The sequence below is a fragment of the Pristiophorus japonicus genome, chromosome 16, assembly GCF_044704955.1.
Source record: "Pristiophorus japonicus isolate sPriJap1 chromosome 16, sPriJap1.hap1, whole genome shotgun sequence".
Classification (NCBI taxonomy): domain Eukaryota; kingdom Metazoa; phylum Chordata; class Chondrichthyes; family Pristiophoridae; genus Pristiophorus; species Pristiophorus japonicus.
In genome coordinates, this window is record NC_091992.1 from 14,816,951 (window position 1) to 14,843,301 (window position 26,351).

Consider the following 26,351-nt stretch of genomic DNA (forward strand, 5'->3'; position numbering starts at 1 on the left):
CTAATTTGTAACCTATGCCTGATTTGTAAAGTGTAGGCAAGGTTTTTCTGAGCGTACAAAAATCTTCACTTACTCCATTCTAAGTTAGTTTGGAGTAAGTTTTCACTGCCTAAACTTTCAAAAGTGAGTGGCCGGACACACTCACTTTTGAAAAAAAAAAATTCTGTTCCAAAAAGTGAAACTGTGCTAACTGACGAGAACTGGAGCAAACTAAATGCCGAGAATTGCAATTTCTAAGATACTCCATTCTAAACCAGTTGCTCCAAAAAAACAGGAGGAACTCAGGCCGAAACTTGGGCCCAAAATGGGTAGCGCTGCGAAACACCAAAGGGCAGAAAACGTTAGTGGGAGTTCCTACGCCTGGTTTTAAAGGAGCACTGTCCTCGTGAAAAAGCATTTGACAATTATTTTTCATTTGACAATGTAATGGCATAACATGTCGAAGCACAAGACTACGTGGAAATAAAATTACCAGCACCGAACATCACTGTGAAGTCAATGGCTTACAGCTTTTCTGGCTTTTTTCCCCCTCTTCCATTAAAATGTTTCCCAAATACAAATTCATGAAGACAGTAAATCTCATTTAACAGTACAGAGATAAAATTTTTTCAGCTGGTATGTTGTTGGCTTACTGCATTTTCTGTTTGCAAATAAATTCCCAGGAATTTAAAAAATAATTAAACCTGCTAAAAAGTGAGACTGGAGGGTGTATATTACATTCATTGGGGAAAAGCAGGGTTACAAAAAACACTGCAAAACTTTTCCATTTATAAACTAGTTATATTTATTTTTAAATAAAATTGGAAACTAGCATTTTTTTTTGTATAAAGAAATGTCTTCCGTTTTCCCGAGAAGGTGATCACTCCTTGCTAGGGTCAAGGACCATGCTTTCTAACAGCTCTTCAGTACTCAATCCAAATGGCCGCTCTTCATGTGAGCCGAGACAATGAGTGCTTCTGACCATGTAGGTTACAACAGCCAAGCCCAATCCTGTCCTCACCAGATACCCACACACAAGCTTTCCAAAAACCGTTCCCATTGACCGTGGATCCACTCCAACTCCTTTCTCTCCCTCTTCGTGCTGCTTGGCATCCACCCTTCTCGTTCATTCTGTCATATGTTTCAAGATGTTTTTCTGTACATGAGTACACAGTGATGTATCCGAGACGTGATCTTATAGGGGTATATAAGAGATAGTAAACTTTGTGGAAACAGTAAATCTGGAAACTTGAGTTCAAAATAGTAAAAAGCAAATTTAAGACCGACATTAGGTGTTTTTTTGTGCACAAGAAGAGTGCTATGGAATGGACTAATGGACAGAATAGTGGAGGCTAAAACCCTGGAATCATTTAAGAACAAATTGGATGCTGGATGAGGGGAACTTTGAGATCATTCTGGACGGATGAACTAAGATGGGCCAAATGGCCTTCCACATTCAAAATTATATTTTGATCTTATGATACTAAAGAAATGTATGCAGTAGTTGTTCCAGTAGGTGTCACTGGAAATGTAGTTGTTTTTTTGACTGAAACCCTCCTCTCATCACAGGGCACCAAGTCCAATTGTAACTCCTTGACTGGCATCAGCTAATTGAACAAACAAATCTTCTGGCGGATTAGCACCAAACCATGGGGGTATATTTTGCCCATTTAAGTTATCAGAGGAGATGAACATTTCCTTTTCGTTGTTTTGACGGTACAGCTGGAGATAAGACAGCACCAGATGCTATTTGCATGTGCAGCTGGAAAAGGTGCACAGAACATAATTCTCAAAATGCCGGAAAATTGGATGAAGCCAATAAAAAAAAAATAATTTAAAAATCTGCGAATTTATGCATGTAAAACTGGCAAAAAAAAATGAAAATACAGCTTGCGTGTTGACAATAAGAAAGCAGTCCTTTAACTAACCACCAGTTTGAAAATCTGGTTTCGCAGATAGGTAGAGAGCTGGTTCATTAAGTCCCGATTCTGTCCCTCGACCCAGTGCATTTCTATATGGGCATTCTTTCCATCCTTCTTCACATTCATTAGGCACTTGAACAAAAAACAGCCCCCGCTCTCTTTTGATGCATCTTCCCCATCTGGGTTTGCCACATTGGGACTGGTTATTTCCTGCTCGATTGCATCATCAGTTTTACAGGCAGCAGAACTAGTTTCACATTCGCTAAACTTTTCTTCAGTTTCCATGTTGTTTTCTTGATCGACATGCAGCTTATTCAACAAATTATCACCTCCATTGACTGGGGGCTCCTCTTCTGTCATTTCTCCTGCTCCAGCACTGTTTCCTGCAGAGTTGCTAATATCGGACTCTTCCTCAGCACTGAGAGTGCCAATATTAGCACTGCATTGCTTTTCAGATGTCCGAGCTGCTTCTTTGGACTTCGGCACATCCGGTGCAGCTCTGGGGAGCTCTCGAAGTTGCCTCATTCTATCCCGTTTCTTTCGCCGAACGTGGACCCAGGAGTTCTGTATGGCTGTTAGAAATAAACTTACTTCATCTTTACCGCAAGGCACACGTTTATAAAGTACCTGAGGAAACAAAGGAAAATTGCTGTACAATAAAAGTTGAATTTGGAATGCTGGCTCCCAGCTATCTGGTCTCTTTTGTATGTGGCTGCTTGTTTCTGCTTCTGAAAATGTTCCTCTAAACTGAAAGGAATCCCAAAGTCAATGAGGCAGTCAAGATCTGGCATGGATAAATGAAGTGCATGCTATAGTGAGGAGATCTTTTGCACCTCAACAATCCAACAAAACTCTGCTGATAACTGAAACTCATTTTTTTGCATTTAAAAAGTTTGTTATCAAAAAACTTGAATGAAGTCATGTAAATAACACAGTAAAGTGGGAAATTAGTGCCAGGCACATGTAAATGATCAGATAATTTGAATTAAAAGACTTCAAATTAAGAGTTACTAGTTTATTCCCCATGATGTTGCCGACTGCATCTTCAATCGGGAGTGCTGTTGTGATGTTTAACTGCTATCTGGCCTGCCCCTTGAAGATCACTGCTCAGGTATTCTCTAAGGAAGTGATCTAAATAGGTCCCGAGACCATTGCTGTTGAAGAGGTAAATTTGCAGATTGCCAGGTACTTGAAAATTTCCAGCTCCAGCTTGATCTGCAAACTTCTATTACTCTTAGCAATTAACCTGGAATTAACCTCATCATGACTACATTGCCTGAGACACCTGCTATACGAAAGATGATAGATAAATAGGAGGTGGGTGGGGTGGATTGACCCATCCACCTCCACGGAGGTGTGTGGGGGGCCTGACCCATCCACCTCCATGGTACGAACCTGGTATTGCAGTACTTCCAGGAACGGTGCAGTGGCTCTCGGCCTTTTGGCTAAGAGCATTGGCGCAGAGTGATCCTTGATGTGTGCAAGGTGACCTCCGGCGTTTGTGATTTGACAAAGAATTGGAAAGATTGGCAACGAAAAATTTAAAAAAAAATAAATAAATAAATAGGGGCCTGACCTCTGGCGTTTGTGATTTGACAAAGAATTGGAAATATTGGCTACGAATATATATATATAAATAAATAAATAAATAAATTAGGTTCAGAGTCTGTAGTGAGTGTATCATGTACGTAGAGCCACTTGGGGTCTCTACGCAGGATGAATATAACTGAACAAGGGAGAGAGTAGTGTTTATGCAAGGTTATTACTAAACAGCGTTATCAACTATCTTATGACCAAGGCCACCGGATTGTAGCTTTCACAGAAAAATGGACGGATGATGAAATTAGATCCTCGATACACCAGTAAAAAAAAAATGGAACTTAGGACCGAGGGAGGAGTGGGTCAATATTTGTAGGAAGTCCACCACTGAGAAAAGTTTAAAAATAACTGGATTAGAAGGTACCAAGATTAATGGATCTTTTGCTGGACTGACTATACTCTATAAAATAATGGGGCAAGTTTATGATTAAACAAGCAAAAACAAGCTTCTTCTGATAGGCAAGTTTCGCAATCAGATGAGCACTCGCCTATTGTCAGCCTCAGCTGCCAAGCATTGTGTTTCAGAAATCTTTGGTCTCCTGGTAAATATTTTGGGTTGAAAATCCTTCCCAAGTACTTCGGCCTTCAGTTTCTAACAATAACCATCAGACTGGCTTGTGTCAAGGGATGTTTTGTGAAACGTTATAGTTGTATGATTAACCTGCTTATATGCTGTTTACAGGCCAACACCAACCTACTTAAGACTGTGAAGAAGCATTCCACTAATAATTCATTGGGTAAATACATCATGCGGTGAGGGAAAGGACTGTATAAATCTGGAAGATCTCGGGGGTGGGCCGAGTAAGCTGATCTTAATCAGACCCGAGGGTCTCCAAGGCTCCAGGAAGATAACGGGGGGAAGAAATTAGCCAGGGTTCATGATCTTGTGATATCTTTCCATGTTTAATAGCCCAACAATTAGTATTGTGCAGAACTGAAGGCTCGCCATCACCTGCAGCATTATATTTTGCCATTACTTGTATTGTCATTGTCGCTTATTCATTATTGGCACCTGAAAACGGACAAGTTTGTACACTGCAATCTCTTGTGTACGACAGTAGTTAATAATTCTGTGGTTTGTTTAATGTGCAATAGTTCTTAATCCCTTTTAAAATAACGTTTCTTTGTTGTTTGTGCCCCCCACCCACCTGCGCCAAAAGACAAATCCCTACACAACATTCCTTAGTGGGAAGGGCAAGAGATGGCTTGTTCCTTGGTGTCAGTGCTGCATTGTCACGAATCAATTAAAGTACAATACAGTAGTAGCTTTTCCTATAGGTTTTCCACTTTCCTTGTAGGAAAATATCTGGCATCCGCTTAGCACCTCCTTGTTACACCAAAGCACCACAAAGAGAATCTCTCACCTTCACCCTCAGTGGCAATACACAACTATTTCTTGTTAATAGTCGAGTCTGAAATTTACCTTCAGCTCAGTGAGAATTTTCTCCATCCCTGCAGTTACCACTTCGATGCCTTCAACGCCCGAACTTGCAACTTTATTCTTCAGTTCCTTGATTGTAGATTCTAACACTGTGAAGGTAATGGGTTTCCGGGGCTTCTCCAGCTTCCTTTTCTTGGATGGAGGAGACTGAGGTGATAGAGAGCTTGGTTAGGAAAGATACTGCAACTCCTCCTTATAACTCCATTACAGTGCGAAGTGACCACTTAATATTGGCAAAAACAATTTTCTGCAGGTCTAACAATCGAAGAGAAAGGAAGAAAAGCTGGTATCACAGAATGTTTCTCAATTCAGAACACTTGGCTCATTAACCAAAAACTACAGGCTGGAATTTGCAGTTTGAGAAAATCTAATGGTGTCTGCCATTAGTTAGACTTGCCCTTGCACGTTAAGATTTTTCACATTTTTAAAATCTCCAACAATTAATAGCTGAAGGAATGAGATGCCACACTTATAATACTTAATTTTCAGTGCCAGAGAGATTGTTTGGCAGTAATTAATACTTATGTTGTTAAAAAGGGTTCTTATACTTCAAATTACAAGATTTAACTTTCTGTGCCGAGCTCAGTTCGTATCGACTGTGCAAATACAGCAACTTCACGCCATTCAATGCATTTCGAATGGTGAGGCAGAAAGTGAGATGCAGTTTTCGCAAAGCTAATGGTGAAGTGACGCAACTCGGACAGCAACCTTTGGATAGTCAATTTTAACCGCCCATCTGCCCCTCACCTGAAGTTGCTGCACCATTTACCCTTACACCGGGGGCATTGAGGCTAATTGTACCCCTCTCCCCCTTCCTCAGATCACGTAACTCAGAACAGATTGGAGATCAAGCCTGCTAATTCTATGGTTTGTATGGCTCAATAACATTCTGTATAAACTCCAAGCATGGAGGGTGGTGGGGTAGCAGGGGTAAATCCCAGGGTTCACCTCTGAAAGTCCATTTACCAGAACGAAGTTAATTGTTAAAAGGAAAATGCCACCTTATTTGAAAGGTTTTCAATAGTTATTTTCAAAAGGAATCAAGAAATGGATAACACAAAATCAATGATCAAATTTGGTGAAAAGAACACTTGAATAATGATTAAGGAAAGAGAATTACTGTTCAAAGAATGTTTGGTTTGATGTGACAAGTTTCCTGCACACACATCATCACAACAAATACAGCAGCTGATGACAAGAAAATTGCTGATCAGGCTTGGCACAAATCCATTGAATAGTTTGTTAAATGTTTACAGATGTACATGGAGAGTGTGCAAGTGATTCTCGACAAGGATGTTTTTGAAAAAGCCAAACATTTAACGAGAGTCACTTTAAAGTTTGCTCAAGTCATGAAATATGTTTAAATTCTAGCTTGTTGAAAACTGAAAATTATTTTGATTACACAACGGAAATCTATATTTAACTGAGGGTTGCGTTTCTGAACATTAACCACGAAAACCCTTTTCCTGAATTATATTCTCTCCTATTCTGACTCTTCTTGGGCAACGGTTCCACCACCACTGGTAGCCTCCCTAAGGTGCCATTTTTCTTAGGTGATCCTAGACAGCGAGTGTCACTAGGTTATTCAATTGCAGAGAGTGCAACAACCAGATCTGATGTCCTCCTCAGAAGACAACAAACAGATCTATACTTAGAAGCAGGGGTCACAGAACAGCAATCAGGAACAGGAAACCCTGGTTGATTTTCCCTTCTAGACTGTGTGCTGAAGCCAACTGGAACAGTCCAACTGCTCTGACTGAGAACAGTTGATTCAGCATGGCCTGGCAACCACAATTTATTTCTAATCTTTCAAATTATATTTGAATGGATTGTACTATTGTAATTTTGCACCAATACACTGCACCAGAATGGTCGGGTACACATTCACCTCAATTCGCTCGTTCTTTAACTTGGCTGGTCTATCAGTGGGAGGTATTGAAAATGGGGAAGAACACAGAAATTCTGCACAGGAAGGAGATAATCACACTATAACTGCTTCCTGCAACTACCTCAAGAGCAGCACCAGCAAAGGCTTGCTAGCCCTTTCTGTTGGGGGACTGAAGAAAGGAGAAAAAATAACCCTTATTGAACCTGGTTGGCATACATAATAACAATGACTATACTTCAAAGCAATTCATTGTATGACGTTTCCGGGAGACATGACACACTCACAGAAATGGAATTATTTACATTCTCAGAATATTTTCTGCGAGATAAGGAACTTGCAATATGGGGAGAATTTACACTGTACCATGGTAGGATGCAGTTTGTTAGTATAGAACTGCATAACACCAGTGGTTTGCCCAATTAATGAAATTTGTAAACAAGTGTTGAGAACATAAAGAACAAATCTCTATATAATTCAACTAGTGGATACACGATTTGTCTTTAATTGAGTAAACATTCACAGTATACCAAATCAGAAAGGACAATTGTGAACGATTAGCTTTAATATTCTTCCTTTAAGCAATGTTAAAGTCCCCCCCCAGCCCCTACCAAAACTCTCTGGACTCTGGGGAGGTGCCATCAGATTGCAAAGCAGCTAATGTAATGCCTCTGTTTAAAAAAGGGGGCAGACAAAAGGCAGGTAACTAGGCCGGTTAGTTTAACATCTGTAGTGGGGAAAATGTTTGAAGCTATCATTAAGGAAGAAATAGCGGGACATCTAGATAGGAATAGTGCAATCAAGCAGACACAACATGGATTCATGAAGGGGAAATCATGTTTAACGAATTTACTGGAATTCTTTGAGGATATAACGAGCATGGTGGATAGAGGTGTACCGATGGATGTGGTATATTTAGATTTCCAAAAGGCATTCGGTAAGGTGTCACACAAAAGGTTACTGCAGAAGATAAAGGTACGCGGAGTCAGAGGAAATGTATTAGCATGGATAGAGAATTGGGATAAATGGGTCCTTTTCAGGTTGGAAATCGGTGGTTAGTGGTGTGCCACAGGGATTGGTGCTGGGACCACAACTGCTTACAATATACATAGATGACCTGGAAGAGGGGACAGAGTGTAGTGTAACAAAATTTGCAGATGACACAAAGATTAGTGGAAAAGCGGGTTGTGTAGAGGACACAGAGAGGCTGCAAAGAAATTGAGATAGGTTAAGCGAATGGGCTAAGGTTTGGCAGATGGAATACAATGTCGGAAAATGAGGGGTCATTCACCTTGGGAAAAAAAAAACAGTAAAAGGGAATATTATTTGAATGGGGAGAAATTCCAACATGCTACGGTGCAGAGGGACCTGGGGGTCCTTGTGCATGAATCCCAAAAAGTTAGTTTGTAGATGCAGCAGGTAATCAGGAAGACAAATGGAAAGTTGGCCTTCATTGCGAGAGGGATGGAGTACAAAAGCAGGGAGGTCCTGCTGCAACTGTACAGGGTATTGGTGAGGCCGCACCTGGAGTACTGCGTGCAGTTTTGGTCACTTTACTTAAGGAAGGATATACTAGCTTTGTAGGGGGTACAGAGACGATTCACTAGGCTGATTCTGGAAATGAGGGGGTTACCTTATGATGATAGATTGAGTAGACTGGGTCTTTACTCGTTGAAGTTCAGAATGATGAGGGGTGATCGAATAAAAACATTTAAAATAATGAAAGGGATAGACAAGATAGAGGCAGAGATGTTGTTTACACTGGTCGGGGAGACTAGAACTAGGGGGCACAGCCTCAAAATACAGGGGAGCCAATTTAAAACCGAGTTGAGAAGGAATTTCTTCTCCCAGAGGGTTGTGAATCTGTGGAATTCTTTGCCCAAGGAAGCAGTTGAGGCTAGCTCATTGAATGTATTCAAATCACAAATAGATAGATTTTTAACTAATAAGGGAATTAAGGGTTATGGGGAGCGGGCGGGTAAGTGGAGCTGAGTCCACTGCCAGATCAGCCATGATCTTATTGAATGACGGAGCAGGCTCGAGGGGCTAGATGGCCTACTCCTGTTCCTAATTCTTATGTTCTTTTGTTCACTCCCCCTCCCTCCCCTCCCCTCCCCTCCGCCCCACCCGCAGTACTCTTTCCCAACAGTGCTGATACCAGAGATTGGCTCCATGGAGATTTCTGGTCCCACACATATGCATCAGATTGCATATTATAGCAGGTAACTCAGTGGCCAGATTCACAACTTTACCAAAATACTTCTGCAACATAAGAAATAGGAACAGGAGTAGGCCATACGGCCCCTTCGAACCTGCTCCGCCATTCAATAAGATTATGGCTGATCTTATCATGGACTCAGCTTACTTCCCTGCCCGCTCACCATAACTCCTTAACGATTAAGAAACCGTCTATTTCTGTCATAAATTTATTCAATGTCCCAGCTTCCACAGCTCTCTGAGGGAGCGAATTCCAGATTCACAACTCTGAGAAGAAATTTCTCCTCATCTCTCTTTTAAATGGGCGGCCCCTTATTCTAAGATCGTGCCCTCTAGTTCGAGTCTCCCCCACCTGTGGAAACATCCTCTCTGCATCCACCCTGTCAAGCCCCCTCATAATCTTATACATCTCAATACAATCACCTCTCATTCTTCTGAATTCCAATGAGTAGAGGCCCAACCTACTCAACCTTTCCTCATAAATCAACCCCCTCATCCCCAGAATCAACCTAGTGAACCTTCTGTGAACTGCCTCCAAAACAAGTACAGTATATCCTTTCGTAAATATGGAAACCAAAACTGCACGCAGTATTCCAGGTGTGGCATCACCAATACCTTATATAGCTGCAGCAAGACTTCACTGCTTTTATACTCCATCCCCTTTGCAATAAAGGCCTTCCTGATCACTTGCTGTACCTGCATTCTATCCTTTTGTGTTTCATGCCCAAGTACCCCCAGGTCCCACTGTACTGAGGCACTTTGCAATCTTTCTCCATTTAAATAATAACTTGCTCTTTGATTTTTTTTCTGCCAAAGTGCATGACCTCACACTTTCCAACATTATACTCCATCTGCCAAATTTTTGCCCACTCATTTAGCCTGTCTATGTCCTTTTGCAGATTTTTTGTGTCCTCCTCACACATTGCTTTTCCTCCCATCTTTGTATCGTCAGCAAACTTGGCTATGTTACACTCAGTCCCTTCTTCCAAGTCGTTAATATAGATTATAGATAGTTGGGGACCCAGCATTGATCCCTGCGGCACCCCACTAGTTACTGGTTGCCAACCAGAGAATGAACCATTTATTCCGTCTCTCTGTCTCGGTTAGTTAGCCAATCCTCTATCAATGCTAATATATTACCCCCAAACCTGTGAACTTTTATCTTGTGCAGTAACCTTTTATGTGGCATCTTGTCAAATGCTTTCTGGAAGTCCAAATACACCACATCCACCAGTTCCCCTTTATCCACCCTGTTCGTTACATCCTCAAAGAACTCCAGCAAATTTGTCAAACATGACTTCTCCTTCATAAATCCATGTTGACTCTGCCTGACCGAATTTTGCTTTTCCAAATGTCCTGCTACTGCTTCTTTAATAATGGACTCCAACATTTTCCCAACCACAGATGTTAGACTAACTGGTCTATCGTTTCCTGCTTTTTGTCTGCCTCCTTTTTTAAATAGGGGCATTACATTTGCAGTTTTCCAATCTGCTGGGACCTCCCCAGAATCCAGGGAATTTTGGTAAATTACAACCAATGCATTCACAATCCCTGCTGCTACTTCTCTTAAGACCCTAGGATGCAAGCCATCAGGTCCAGAAGATGTATCTGCCTTTAGTCCCATTATCTTGCTGAGTACTACCTCCTTAGTGATTGTGATTGTGTTAAGTTCCTCCCCGCACCGACCCCCCTGCCGACCCCCGCTATAGCCCCTAGACTATCCACTGTTGGGATATTGTTAGTGTCCTCTACCGTAAAGACTGATACAAAATATTTGTTCAGAGTTTCTGCCATCTCCATGTTCCCCATTACTAATTCCCCGGTCTCATCCTCTAAGGGACCAATATTTACTTTAGCCACCCTTTTCCTTTTTATATATCTATAGAAACTCTTGCTATCTGTTTTTATATTTTGCGTTAGTTTACTTTCATACTCTATCTTCCCTTTCTTAATCATTTTTTTCAGTCGTTCTTTGCTGGCTTTTAAAAGCTTCCCAGTCTTCTGTCCTCCCACTAGTTTTGGCCACTTTGTATGCCCTTGTTTTTAATTGGATACCGTCCTTTATTTCTTTAGTTAGCCACGGGTGGCTATCTTTTCTCTTACACCCTTTCCTCCTCACTGGAATATATTTTTCCTGAGAATTGTGAAATATCTCCTTAAATGTGCACCACTGTTCATCAACTGTCCTACCCTTGAATCTCTTTTCCCAGTCCACTTTACCCAACTCTGCCCTCCTTTCTGTAACCTTTCTGATTTCTGTTAATCCTTTAGTTGGTTTATTACTGTTTTTCTTTTTATCGCTTTCCTTTCTGTCCCCATCCTTGTTGATCTCCCTCTGTTTCATTCATCACTGATTCTCCGAGGTTGTTTCCTGTCTTTCTAATAGGTCATATGAAACTAGTTTATATTCTTCAGCAATCTGTACTCGGGTTATTATTAACCAGATATAGTATTTAATATGATTGTCTCTGTCTAAAATCCTTCCAGGGCCAGCTCCCACTGACTCTTCCTTTAGTGGCTACCAGACTAATGACACAGAATCAGAAAAAAAAGATTGTAATTGAGACTGGCAGATTTGGGTGTTTTATTGATTTCTGAAGCTTTTCAACGCAGAAGCAAAATTACTTTTAAGTGCTGTAGGTTCCATGGTCTGAAAATTGCCACAAGACAATTAACTACCAGCAACCTGACTGAATTTTTCTTTTCACTGTAAAAGGATGTTACTAATTCCAATAATTGTTTTCTTCACAAAAAAGCACTAAGTTAAGGCTCTAACCACCAGAGGGCCTCATTCTCACATCTTTATTCTTGACATTTGAGAAGGACAAAACAAAAGAGCTATCCTGTCAAAATCAGTGCCTTTTATTAAAATTACAGACAGCATTTAAAAAAAGTTAATTGTGAAAATTAATTGCTGTTAACTTCACTAACGGTGATCAATCAATGGAAATACAGCAACAGGAGCAAGTCATCAAGGATAAGTCACATCAGCGTTAAAGTTGGATATTCAACAACGTAACCTGAATCCTGTCTTCTACCATTTCTGCAAGACATCCCAGCTGTGTGTACAAATTGGTCAGTGCAATCGGTGAACTCTTAGTATAGCATTTACAAGAAATAAATGTAGCTTTTCCTTCTAAACTGAAAGTAAAAAGAATGAATTTGAATTAATACCATCCAGTTCAGGGATTTTTTTTCTATAAAATGTTCTACTAAAATTAACGTTTAAAGCTGAGACTCACATGTTTGTGACATGTTAACTTGAGGGAGAAAGGCACACGAAAATATTGCTGCCCAGATATTGTTGTCACTAAGGTTTAAATTAGATTGATTGTTTTTCATACATTTCTTTAACTATCCTATTTCAGGAAGTCTTTGCCATGTTTGCTTTTATAATTTATTTATTTTGCTACTGCTAATGGTTGACGTCAGTGGAAAGCTCAGTAAACAAAGAGGTGTTGCCACCTCCAGAGACTATGCATACCATGAGTAATATAAACACATGCAGAAGGATTTTCTGGCAGTTGAAGGACTGAGTGGCTCATCTCACCTGCACAAGCCGGCAAAGTGCTTTGTATTCACTAGGCTATTTTTGCATTCACTAGGACCGTCCCAAACTATAGGGGAATGTACAGTGGGTACAGTTGTGAATTAGGACGTAAAACAATTGTGCATGTGCAAGGCCTGCATTTAAAAACATATTTGGTTTCCTTTTTATGAATTCTGTGTTCATCAAGGTGAGGGATATTAGTGCAAGAGGACAGAACACTTGCCATTTCAAAAAATTCTCGGTCAGGTACAACACAGTTGTATAGAGTAAAGTTGCTCTACTTTTCCCAACACTGTGACACAGCCTCAAAGGAGATTCTTGATTGCATCAATGTAATATTTTACAATTTCCCAGAACAACCTAGAACTTCTCTGTGATTGCCAATGTAGGTACTGTTTGCTAAGGGTTCATGCGCACAAGGAAATAGATTGACAGTCCCAAAAGCTCATTTACATAGGACCCGGTTTCAATTCAGGTTCCAGAGGTGAAAGACCAGTGTCGAACTTAGTGCAAAGCTCAGCTTAATATAAAAAATTACAATTGCTTGGTAAGAACACACTGACATGCATTACATTCATGATATCCAGTGTACATAGTATTATATATGTACATTATGGTAGTGACTGACATGGGCTACAAATGACTCTGGGAATTGGTCCCAGGGAGTGACAGTGGTGCTCAAGTGCACTGCCTTGCTTCCCACTGCATCTGTGCCTAGTTTTGGTTGTGAGCAATGACAGATGTATGATGCATGAGCTACTGGGGTTGTCATCATCATGCTGACCAATCACAAGAATGAGGACAGACTATCTTCGATAATGCCTCAATCCATTGACTGGGAGGTTGGGGAGAGGAATATTTCCGTTGCCACCTCAGCGAGATACACCAAAGGGTCGCATGTAGGAAGAAAGCCAAAGGTTGTCCATGCTGAAGTTTTCTTTTTGGGGTGGGGGGGAGGGGGGTGGTGGGGCTTCATTATTGTCATCAGATATGGTTTACTCTAGGTCTTTCTCCAAATTGTCATTGGATAGGATTTGCTCCAATCATAGATGCATAGAAACTTAGGACACAAGAGGCCATTCGGCCCATCGTGATCATGTCAGTCGAAAAAGAACTATCCAGCCTAATCCCACCTTTCAGCACTAGGTCTGTAGCCCTGTAGGTCATGGCTCTTCAAGTGTACATCCAAGTACTTTTAAAATGTGATGAGGGCGTCTGCCTCTATCACCCTTTCAGGCAGTGAGTTCCAGAACCCCACCACCCTCTGGGTGAATTGTTTTTTCCTCACCTCCCCTCTAATCCTTCTACCAATTACTTCAAATCTATGTCCCCTGGTTATTGATTCAATTCTATTCCAGTTGCTGTTCAATTGGCTTCACGCCAGGGTCTATGTTTGAATTTTCAGGACATATTGAATAGATTCCATATCCTCTCAAAATGGTTTACAATGCTGTTCAGGTGCTATGGAATTTACTCAATATAAACAGAGCAGGTTTTGTTGTGTATCTGTAAAGCATGCACTCCCATGTTCCGCCACCAGGGAGCGCATCCCCTGAAGTCCCAAGGGATCCCAGCATCCCTTGGGAGCACTGTATATGAGCTGGCCCCTGAGGCCTGTTCCTCACTCTGGAGTGTCTTATTAAACACTGAGGTCACTGTTACTTTAACCTCCCTGTGTGCAGCCTCATCTGTGTTAGGAACACAATAACTGGCGACGAGAATACGAATCCAACGCAAAGATGCAGCAAACTGTGAGCATCCTGGAGAAGTTCTCGGAGGGTGAGGACTGGGAAGCCCATGTCGATCGGCTATACCAGTACTTTGTAGCCAACGAGCTGGATGGAGAAGGAAGCGCTGCAAAAAGGAGAGCGGTCCTTCTCACTGTCTGCGGGGCATCAACCTACAGCCTCATGAAGAATCTTCTAGCTCTGGTGAAACCCATAGATAAGTCGTATGAGGAGCTGTGTACACTGGTTCGGGAGCAGCTTAATACGAGGGATAGTGTGCTGATGGCGAGGTATCGGTTCTACACGTGCCAGCGATCTGAAGGTCAGGAAGTGGCGAGCTACGTCGCCGAGTTAAGGCGACTTGCAGGACAATGTGAGTTTGATGGCTACCTGGAGCAAATGCTCAGAGACTTTTTTTGTACTGGGTATTGGCCACGAGACCATCCTACGAAAACTTTTGACTGTAGAGACATCGACCCTCAGTAAGGCCATTGTGATAGCACAGACGTTTATGTCCACTAATGATAACACCAAACAAATCTCTCAGCACACAAGTTCTAGCAATGTTCATAAATTAACGAACTGTGTTTGCGAGCAGAAATGTACAGGGCAGAACCCATGAGTCTGCAACTGCCAGCAGGCCTCAGGTGACCCAGATAACTGAGTCCCCAACAAAGGATGAATGCAAGGCAAGTCACACTTTGTTGGCATTGTGGAGGCTTCCATTCAGCCGATTCATGTCGCTTCAAAGGGTATGTTTGCAACAGCTGTGGAACAATGGGGCACCTCAAACGAGCTGCAAGCTCTACAAAACCTGCTAGCCACCACGTGGCAGAGGAAGATCAGTCCATGGTGGATCAAAGCAATTTCGAGCCTGAGAGAGAGGAGGCAGATGCTGAAGTACACGGGGTGCACACATTTGACGAAATGTCCACCTATAATGCTAAACATAAAATTGAATGGCTTACCCGTAGCCATGGAACTGGACACTGGCGCGAGCCAATCCATCATGAGTGAAAAGATGTTTGAGAGACTGTGGTGCAACAAGGCATTCAGACCAGCCCTGAGCCCCATCCACACGAAACTGAACGTACAGCAAAAAGCTTATCACTGTCCTGGGCAGCGCTATGGTAAATGTCACCGACGAGGGCACGGTGCATGAACTGCCACTCTGGATTGTCCCGGGTGATGTTTGGAAGAAGCTGGCTGGGCAAAATCCGTTGGAACTGGGATGACATCCGAGCGCTATCACATGTTGATGAGGCCTCACGTACCCAGGTTCTTAACAAATTTCCTTCCCTTTGAGTCAGGAGTTGGAAACTTTTCCGGGGCGAAGGTGCGGATCCATTTGGTCCCAGAGGCACGACCCATTCACCACAAGGCGCGAGCGGTACCTCTCGAGGGAAAGAGTGGAAATCGAGCTAGACAGGCTGCAACGCGAGGGCATCATCTCCTCAGTGGAATTCAGCGAGTGGGCCAGCCTGATTGTTCCAGTACTCAAAAGTGATGACACGGTCAGGATTTGAGGCGATTATAAAGTAACTATTAATTGTTTTCCGCTACAGGACCAATACCCACTACCTAAGGCAGACGACCTATTTGCAACGCTGGCAGGATACAGGATGTTCACCAAGCTCGACCTGACTTCGGCCTTCATGACGCAGGAGCTGGAGGCATTTTCAAAGGGCCTCACCTGCATCAACACGCACAAGGGACTGTTCATCTACAACAGATGCCAGTTTGGAATTTGGTCGGCTGCAGCAATCTTCCAGAGAAACATGGAGAGCCTACTCAAGTCGGTACCACACACGGTGGTCTTTCAAGACAACATATTGGTCACGGGTCGGGACACCGCCAAGCACCGACAAAACCTGGAGGAGGTCCTCCAGCGACTGGATCGCGTAGGGCTGCGGCTGAAGCGGTCGAAATGCGTCTTCATGGCAACAGAAGGGGAGTTTTTGGGGAGAAAGATCGTGGCGGATGGCATTCGGCCCACAGACGCCAAAACAGAGGCTATCAGGAACGCGCCCAAGCCACAGAACGTCACAGAGCTGCGGTCGTTCCTGGGACTCCTCAACTATTTTGGTAACTTCCTACTGGGGTTAAGTACCTTTTTAGAGCCCCTACATGTGTTATTGCGCAAAGGCGAGAACTGGGTATGGGGAAAAAAACAAGCAATTGCTTTTGAGAAAGCCAGAAACATTTTATGCTCCAACAAGCTGCTTGTATTGTATAACCTGTGTAAAAGACTTGTGCTAGCATGTGACGTGTCGTCGTACGGAGTCGGGTGTGTATTACAACAAGCTAACGTTGCGGGGAAGTTGCAACCTGTCGCCTATGCTTCCAAGAGCTTGTCTAAGGCCGAAAGGGCCTACAGCATGATTGAGAAAGAGGCATTAGCGTGTGTGTTCAGGGTAAAGAAAATGCATCAGTACCTCTTTGGCCTCAAATTTGAGCTGGAAACCGATCACAAGCCCTTCATATCCCTGTTCGCTGAAAACAAGGGGATAAATACTAATGCCTCAGCCCGCATACAAAGGTGGGCACTCGCACTATCAGCGTATAACTCGACCATCTGCCACAGGCCAGGCACAAGAACTGTGCGGATGCTCTGTCGGCTACCATTGCCCACCACGGAGATGGAAATGGCGCAGCCTGCAAACTTGTTGATGGTGGCGCAGCCCTCAGACTTATTGATGGTCATGGAAGCGTTTGAAAATTATAAATCACCTGTCACGGTCCGCCAGATTAGGACTTGGACCAGCCAAGATCCTCTGCTGTCCCGAGTAAAAAACTGTGTACTGCATGGGAGCTGGGCCAGCATCCCCGTTGAAATGCAAGAGCCAATCAAGCCGTTCCAGCGGCGAAAGAACGAGCTGTCCATTCAGGCAGACTGCCTGTTGTGGGGTAACCGCATAGTGCTACCAAACAAGGGCAGGGAGACGTTCATCTCGGATCTCCACAGCACACACCCGGGTATAGTAATGATGAAAGCGATAGCCAGATCCCACGTGTGGTGGCCCGGTAGCGACTCTGACTTAGAGTCCTGTGTACGGCAATGCAGTGTGTGTGCTCAGTTGAGCAACCGCCCAGAGAGGCACCACTAAGTTTGTGGTCCTGACCCTCCAGACCATGGTCGAGGATCCATGTCGACTATGCGGGCCCGTTTCTTGGTAAAATGTTCCTGGTGATGGTGGATGCTTTTTCCAAAAAGGATTGAATGTGAAATAATGTTGGGAAGCACCGCCATCATTGAAAGCCTGAGGGCCATGTTTGCCACCCACGGCCTGCTTGACATACTGGTCAGCGACAACGGGCCATGTTCCACCAGTGCCGAATTTAAAGAATTCATGACCCGCAATAGGATCAAACATGTCACCTCGGCCCCGTTTAAATCAGCCTCCAATGGGCAGGCAGAGCGGGCAGTACAAACCATCAAACAGAGCCTTAAACGAGTCACAGAAGGCTGACTCCAAACCCACCTGTCCAGAGTACTGCTCAGCTACCGTACGAGACCCCACTCGCTCACAGGGGTGCCCCCAGCTGAGCTACTCATGAAAAGGACACTTAAAACCAGACTCTCGCTAGTTCACCCCAACCTGCATGATCAGGTAGAGAGCAGGCGGCAGCAACAAAATGTAAATGATGGTCGCGCCACCGTGTCACGGGAAATTGATCTGAATGACCCTGTGTATGTGCTAAACTATGTACATGGTCCCAAGTGGATCGCGGGCACGGTGATAGCTAAAGAAGGTGTTTGTAGTCAAACTAGACAATGGACAAATTTGCAGAAAGCACCTGGACCAAACGAGGCTGCGGTTCAAAGACTGCCCTGAACAACCCACAGCAGACACCACCTTTATCGAGCCCACAACACACACCCAAAGGATAAACGTCACCACGCCGGACCAGGAAATCAAACCCATCACGTCCAACAGCCCAGGCTCACCTACCAGCCCTGCAGGGCCAACAACACGCTAGCCCAGCGAGGCCACAGCCAACACACCAGAACAGACATTTGTACCGAGGCAGTCCACCAGGGAAAGAAAGGCTCCCGACTGCCTCACCTTGCAAATAGTTTTCACTTTGACTTTGGGGGGGGGGGGGGGGGGGGGAGTGATGTTGTGTATCTGTAAAGCATGCACTCCCATGTTCCGCCACCAGGGAGCTGATCCCCTGAAGTAAGCTGGCCCCCTAAGGCCTGTTCCTCACTCTGGAGTGTCTGATTAAAGACTGAGGTCACTGTTACTTTAACCTCCCTGTGTGCAGCCTCATCTATGTTAGGAACACAATAGGTTTCTTCAGCATCTGCGTCCTCAGCAGAGAACAGAACTGCTTCCTGATGCAATATAAATGCAACAGAAGAGATTAAAACCAGCATTCTACCAGTGAGGTCCTGTTATTATTTTCAGTGCAATCTTATGAGGCAATGTTTGAGAAGCATTGGAATAAACAGACTGCAGCCATAAATATGTCTATGTCTCCTTTTCAAAAATACAGGTTCCCCATTAGCGAATAAGGTATAAACAATACATGTTACACTGGGTGTTTGTTGATTGCAATGAGGGGCCGGTAACAGAATACATTTGAATGTATTTGAATTATGCAATATCTCAGCAGCAAAAATATCCTTGGTATAGCTGCTCCTTCCTGTTGTATGACAATACACCAGGGAACATTCATCACATCTGCTGCTTTATGCATTCTTAAGATGTGACAGAATCAGCAATATCTTCAGACAACCTTTAGAATAAAAGACGCAGTAAATTATGGACTTGCAAGATATGAAGGAGCACCACTTGTGACAACTTGTAGGTGTAAAGTAACCAAAGCATTCACATACTGTGTTGCACAATGAGCAACACCAGAATCCTAGCATATTGTAGCACAGAAACAGGCCATTTGACCCATCAAGACTGTGTTAATGGTTTTCTCCGCACAAGCCACCTAAACTAATCCCACACTGCTGTTTGATCCCCATAGCCTTTAATATTCCGCTTTGTCAAGCAAATGTTTATTTCCCTTTTAAAAGAAGTTATGGATTCTGCTTCAACAACTTGCGGTTAGAAAATTCTACATTAGAACCCTGTGTGTAAAGAATGTATTTCTATCTTACTCTTTAGTTCTTCTTGTGCTTATCTTAAATTTGGTGCCTTCTTGTTACCATTTTGCCAGTAGATACAATCACTATACAGCCGATCATAACCCTTCAAAATCTTGAACAGCTCCATCAGTTCACCCTCTTAGCCGTCTCTGCTTTCTGTCTCTCAGCCAGTTTTGTATCCACGCAGCCACTGCCTCTTTAACCTCATGGGCTTCAATTTTGCTAACAAGTCTATTATGTGGTACTTGATCAAACGTCTTTTGAAAGTCGATATGCACAACATTAAACAGCACTACCCACATCTACCCTATGTTACTTCGTCAAAGAACTCGATCAAGTTAGTCAAACGCGATTTGCATTTCTCAAATCCGTGCTAGCTTTCATTTATTAACCTATAATTTTCCAAATGCCAATTAATTTTGTCCCGGATTAATGTTTCAAAGTTTCCCCAACATATACTTTAGACTGATTGACCTGTAACTGCCAGGTTTAACCTCCTCCCCCTTTTTGAACAGGGATGTAACATTTGCAATCCTCCTCTGGCACCACACCCTGATCCAAGGAGGAGTGGAAGATTGTGGCCAGAGCCTCTGCAATTTTCACCGTTACTTCCCTCAGCAGCCTAGGATGCATCCCATTTGGACCGGGTGACTTTTCTACTTTGAGTGCTGCCAACCTTTTAAGTACCTCCACTTTATCTATTTTTATCCTATCCAATTTTTCTACGACTTCTTTCTTTCATCATCATAGGCAGTCCCTCGAAATCGAGGAAGACTTGCTTCCACTCTAAAAGTGAGTTCTCAGGTGACTGTAGAGTACAATACGGGAATTACAGTCTCTGTCACAGGTGGGACAGAAAGTCGTTGAAGGGTGGCTGGGACTGGTTTGCCACATGCTCCTTCCGCTGTCTGCGCTTGGTTTCTGCATGCTCTCGACGACGAGACTCGAGGTGCTCAGCGCCCTCACTGATGCTCTTCCTCCACTTTGAGCGGTCTTGGGCCAGGGATTCCCAGGGACATTTGGAAAAGCAAGATTCAATCAAGCAGAGTCAGCATGGTTTTATGAAAGGGAAATCATGTTTGACAAATTTACTGGAGTTCTTTGAGGATGTAATGAACAGGGTGGATAAGGGGGAACCAGTGGATGTGGTGTATTTGGATTTCCAGAAGGCATTCGAGAAGGTGCCACTTAAGAGGTTACTGCATAAGATAAAAGCTCACGAGGTTGGAGGTTATATATTAGCATGGATGGAGGATTGGCTAACTAACAGAAAACAGAGAGTCGGGATAAATGGGTCATTTTCCGGTTGGCAAACATTGATTAGTGGGGTGCCGCAGGGATCGGTGCTCCGTCAACTAGTTACAATCTATACTAATGACTCCACCGAGTGTAATGTAGCCAAGGGACAGAGTGTAATGTTGCTGATGATACAAAGATGAGTGGGAAAGCAAATTGTTAGGACACAAAAAAATTTGCAAAGGGATATAGACAGGCTAAGTGATTGGGCACAAATTTGGCAGATAGAGTATAATGTGGGAAAATGTGAGGTTATCCACTTTGGCAGAAATAATAGAAAAGCCAATTATAATTTAAATGGAGAAAAATTGCAAAGTGCTGCAGTACAGAGAGACCTGGGGGTCCTTGTGCATGAAAGACAAAGTTAGAATGCAGGTACAGCAAAGAATCAGGAAGGCAAATGGAATGTTGGCCTTTATTGCAAGGGGGATAGAGTATCAAAGCAGAGAAGTCCTGCTACAACTGTACAGGGTATTGGTGAGGCCACATCTGGAGTACTGTGTACAGTTTTGGTCTCTGTATTTAAGGAATATACTTGCATTGGAGGTTGTTCAGAGAAGGTTCACTGGGTTGATTCCGGAGATGAGGGGGTTGACTTATGAGGATAGGTGGAGTAGGTTGGGCCTATACACATTGGAGTTCAGAAGAATGAGAGGTGATCTTATCAAAACATACAAAATAATGAGGGGGCTCGACAAGGTGGATGCAGAGAGAGTATTTCCACTCAGGGGAAACTAAAACTAGGGGATAGAGTCTTAGAATAAGGGGCCACCCATTTAAAACTGAGATGAGGAAAAATTTATTCTCTGAGAGGTTTGTAAATCTATGGAATTCTCTGCCCCAGAGAGCTGTAGATGCTGGGTCGTTCAATATATTTAAGGCGCAGATGGACAGATTTTTGAGCGATAAGGGAGTAAAGGGTGATGGAGAGCAGGCAGGGAAGTGGAGCTGAGTCCATGATCAGATCAGCCATGAATGGCGGAGCAGGTTCGAGGGGCCAAATGGACTACTCCTGCTCCTATTTCTTATGTTCTATATCTTTCGTCATCCAGGGAGCTCTAGCTTTGGATGCCCTTCCTTTCCTCCTCATGGGAATGTCTTTAGTCTGTACCCAAACTATCTCTTGTTTGAAGGCCTCCCATTGCTCATTTACTGTTTTACTTGCCAATCTTCAATTCCAATCCAGTTCCCTTTTCAATTCACTGAAATTAGCCCTCCTCCAGTTGAATATTTTCACATTGCAGGGCAATAGGGAAAGAGAATGGGAGTGGGACTAATTGAACAGCTCTTTCAAAGAGCCGGCATGGGCACGATGGGCTGAACGGCCTCCTACTGGACTGTATGATTCTATGAATAGGTAGCTCCAGTTGAAAAGGTAGCATCAGTAGTGGTATGATGGAAGATTAGCCTCATTCTATGCTGCAATTTATATTATATAATCAATTGTTTAAGAAAAATATGATCCTTAACATATGGTGATGAAAATGGTGAGTGGCATGCAATTATAGGGCACAAGTTCTCCATGCCACCGAGATCTTGATTTTGGCCGCGTTGCTGTTGGAAGGTGCCAAGTGCAGGCCAGGTGCTTCTTAAAAAAAAAATCCAAGGGAGTCTTATTCTTCAGTTATTCTCAAATATTCCCAAAGAAAATGAAAAAGGATATTTGCATATATATAGCACCTTATCACATTGTCAAAATATTGCAAAGTGCTTCACTGAACTAATTTTTTTTCCACACAATTAATTACTTTTGGATTATAAGGACTATTACATAGAAAAACGAGTGCGCCATTCTGTACCTGCAATGACTCTCAAACAGCACCGAGATGATTGACTGGCTAATTGGAGGATGTTTTGGGTAGTTTTAGTTCACGCAAGAATGCTGGCCAGGACACAGAGAACTCCCTGCGCATCTTCGAATAGCGTCTTTCTTTAACGTTAACCTGAGCAGTCAAATGTTTGGCCTGAAGCCTTGCTGGTGGTTTGAGTGAAGATTGTTTGCCTGCAGTTGGTGTAAGGCCCAGGCAGACCGGGGAGGAAAAACAGAGTTTTTCCAAAACAAAAAAGGAATCTACTGCCAAGCTGCTGCTGTCCCTTCATTACTAATGTATCTTCTTTTGTTTTTAGACTCTGTTGAAAGATAAAAATTGTCAGGAAAATTCATCGACTGGCCACATGAAGGGGAGGAAAACTAGGCCAATTTTTATGCTCAACTTGCTCCTTTTCTTTCCTTTTTTTTGGCAGCCTATCCTGATTCTGGAGGTGAGTGTGTCAAAGAGAAAAAAAAATCCCCTTGAGAAGATTACTAATCGCTGTGCACATCAACTGCTACACTGCATGGAACTGTTGCTGGGTTACTGCGAATCAGAAAGCACCAGCACTCTGGTAGCAGGTTAAGTGCATCTAATGGAAGGCTAGGGAATGCATTATTGACAACATGCTGCTACCCAGACTGACAAATGTCAGCTTCTTCGCTGTTTTGATGTGTTTATTAAAGACAAAAATGTAATTGTGCTCAATACTCGATGTCCAGTGAATGGAACAGCTGCTACACTCATTTTAAATAAGTTAAATACTCAAAGCATTTTTTCTAATTCGTTTTTTAATTAAATCAACAATTATCTCATTTTTCAGTCTTATTTTGAGAGCAAACTCACTGGGTGCTCATGATCATATTGGGAAATCATTAGTATTGCTCTTTCTCTCTCTCTCACTTACATTCTGCTAAATGCTTGCTCCAAGAATCAAAATATCAACGACCTTCAGAACCACTTGACCCATTTAGGGTTTGGTCAATTGTTCTTTAATATACTGCTTAAAAAAAAGCTAAACATCTCCTGTCCTGATCCAAGAAAAATAAGTTGTTGCAGCCGAGGTTTTTTTCTATCGGCATGACTGGTAGATGTTGCTATGTCAAGGTCATTTTAGCAACCACCTAATTCACTTTAAACCTGGTGTCATGCTTAGATATCAATCAGGGCCCAAACTAACAAGGACTTATGTCCCCAGACAGCAGGTGGAGTCCCTAATTTCCAAACATTACATGTCCAAACTACCTTATTAAAAGAGGATCTATGGTGACAAGGTCTTAGCAATGACAAACATACATAATCTTTACCTTTAAATATAAAGAAGTGGAAAAAGAGTACCAAAAGAAAACCTCATTAATTTGCAAAGCTGCTAATGTGTATCAGCTGGTGTGCCTCTGCTGCTCCAGACTGTGCAACACAAACACTAACAAGCCTGGGAATCCCACACTGTGCCCAAGGGGAACACAGTAACAGGCAGCAGTACCCCAGGAGACTTCTCTCTGTAACTGAGGAAGGCTGCTGAAAAACAGTACTTGCCAAGCAGCACAAATACTGGTGTGAACCTTAATATTCCAGCATAATCGAGGAAGAAAAATAGCGCAATGACAAAAATGTTTGTGAAATCCAACACCACTTCCCATTATCCTACATCCATAGAGTGCACTATAAAAATCAAAACTATAACTGTCCTTCGATAAACCAAAAAATTATTGTTCTATTTCTTCAGTAATATAAAACAAACCTATTGTCAGCAAATGTCTCTGAAATTGTTCATCACTTCACAGTGAAATGGGTAGATTTGTGGTTGGAAATTTGTATGGCATCACTTCTGCTTTGTAGCTGCCAGGTTTGAAAGAAGATCAAAGTGCTGTTTGTAGGCAGGTTTTGTGTTTGCGTTTGTGCGTGGGGGGAGGGGGATTAACATAGAATAATAAAATTTAATTGACAACTTCACTCCATGGCTCAGTTGCGAAATTATACTGTACATACAGACCAGAAAGGTCCAAGGTTCAAACCTCAATCTGCCTTGTGATAGCCGATCGAAGCCGAGGTGTCATAGGGACAGTCATAAATAGCGTCAGCATCCCCAGACAAGGGTATCCAATGACCCCTATTGCAAAGTGTGCTTGTATGGACAGAATTGGACATGGTTGTGATGTTCCTATCCCGTCTAACATAGGAGAATGGCCTTCTGACACTCATCGCCTAGGATTGCACAGTAGCAATGGGCACTTGGGCAGCTAACTGGAGGGCAAACATGACCTGTGGAACCATACCATAGTTTTGCGTTTCGTGCTTTCAGGAGGGAAGAGCAGAAAAGTGAAAAGGGAAATTAAAAAAATAATAATGTACATCACAATATTACAAGTATTCTTCTAATTTGGAGGATGTCTATTTATGGCTGTTATCATGACAAATAAGTTAGTCAGGAGACAACACATCAATCAGTTCTCTCACATTTTATACCACACGACAATAAGTAAAGACTTGCTTCTCCCCATCTATTAAAAATTGTAAAAATGTTTATTAAAAAGAAACATGAAACACCATCAAAACTAAAGGTTACTGTAAACAATGACAGCTATTTAGAATGCTGAATTCCTTCCTGAGATAGATGCCAGGTGTCATGGCAACAGTGATGGGATCTGCATGTGATATTTTCTCTTTTAAACAAGAAATTCATTTTCTAGGTTACGTGATAATGAACCAATCTTTAAAACTCTTACAAAACTAGAACAACCACTCTTTTCACTAAAGTCTTTTGAGATCAAGGCTATCTATGTGACGCTTACAAATATCCTATTTTGCACTGTTAGTCTTCAGTAAGTTTACAAACGAGGGTGATTTTGATCAAGCCATTCAGTTAATATTATGAACTGAAAGAAGAAACAAAATGTCAAGTGATTCTTATATATTCCTAGGCTAATTAAAAAATCTTTAGTGCTTTATTAACATCCCTATTTGTCTCTTCCCAATAGCCTGAGGAATCTCACGGAGGATAATGAAGTTATGTGATTGATTGGACACAGAGAGATGGAAGCTTTCAAAAAATGATAAGCTCAGCCCAAGGCACCTTTAATCATTTCTTACATTAAAGTGTGGTCACCCTTTGTTTTTAAAATTAAACGTGCACAAAAATGAAACATCAAAGTTATTAATTGGTCTTTGGAGAAAACAGTTTGTTGAATTGGGAATGCACCGGAGGAGTTATTTCCGGTTAAATGTCCCCCTCCATTTTAACAGCTGGGAGGGCAAGAGAAAAGGAAATACAACAGGGAGAGGTAGCTCGTGGCAAATTTCAGAAACATACCACCACAATACTCTGTAATTATTAAACAAGTATTGTACTGGACCATGTAGCAACCCATATATCCAAATTACAGGAAACAAATAATAATGATCACTGCAGACGTGTGCTCAGTCATAAACAATGATCACTCTGAATTAGTGATTGCTTTCCAACACGAACAGTGCCACCTCCATGACTGTGCCCCCAATGTTCCCCACTAATTTTGTTTTGGTGCTCAGTCCCTTAAAATTTGTTGCGCGGCTGCACACGTGCGGTATCTTTTCCGGCGGCAGCAGCTGGTGAGCGGCCTGTGTGGAACCTACCGATTGATGTGCGACCGCGCACCTTAGGGGGAACACTAATGTCCCTTGATACGGTTTAAAAATTCAAGTAAGTTTTATATTACAAGTGGTCTGCAATATAAAGTACATTCAAATGTTTTCTTTATTAGAATGTGTATGTTACAGCAACCATTGCGGTTTAAGGAGGGGCTAACATATCAAAAAATGAGATGCAAGGAAATAAAGCCCC

General features: G+C 42.6%; 1 protein-coding gene across 4 annotated transcripts in view; it reads right to left on the reverse strand.

Annotated features, from left to right (window-relative positions):
- Positions 1-759: 759 nt before the first annotated feature.
- mettl16 (methyltransferase 16, N6-methyladenosine) overlaps positions 760-26,351 on the reverse strand; it is a 142,014-nt gene continuing 116,422 nt past the window's right edge. For all 4 annotated transcript variants that reach the window (XM_070857023.1, XM_070857021.1, XM_070857024.1 and 1 more), the window contains 2 exons: positions 4,924-5,088; positions 760-2,528 (listed from right to left, as the gene is read on the reverse strand). In XM_070857023.1, coding sequence (XP_070713124.1) covers positions 1,899-2,528; positions 4,924-5,088 — 795 coding nt within the window. In that variant the 3' untranslated portion in view covers positions 760-1,898. The remainder of the gene's footprint in view (positions 2,529-4,923; positions 5,089-26,351) is intronic.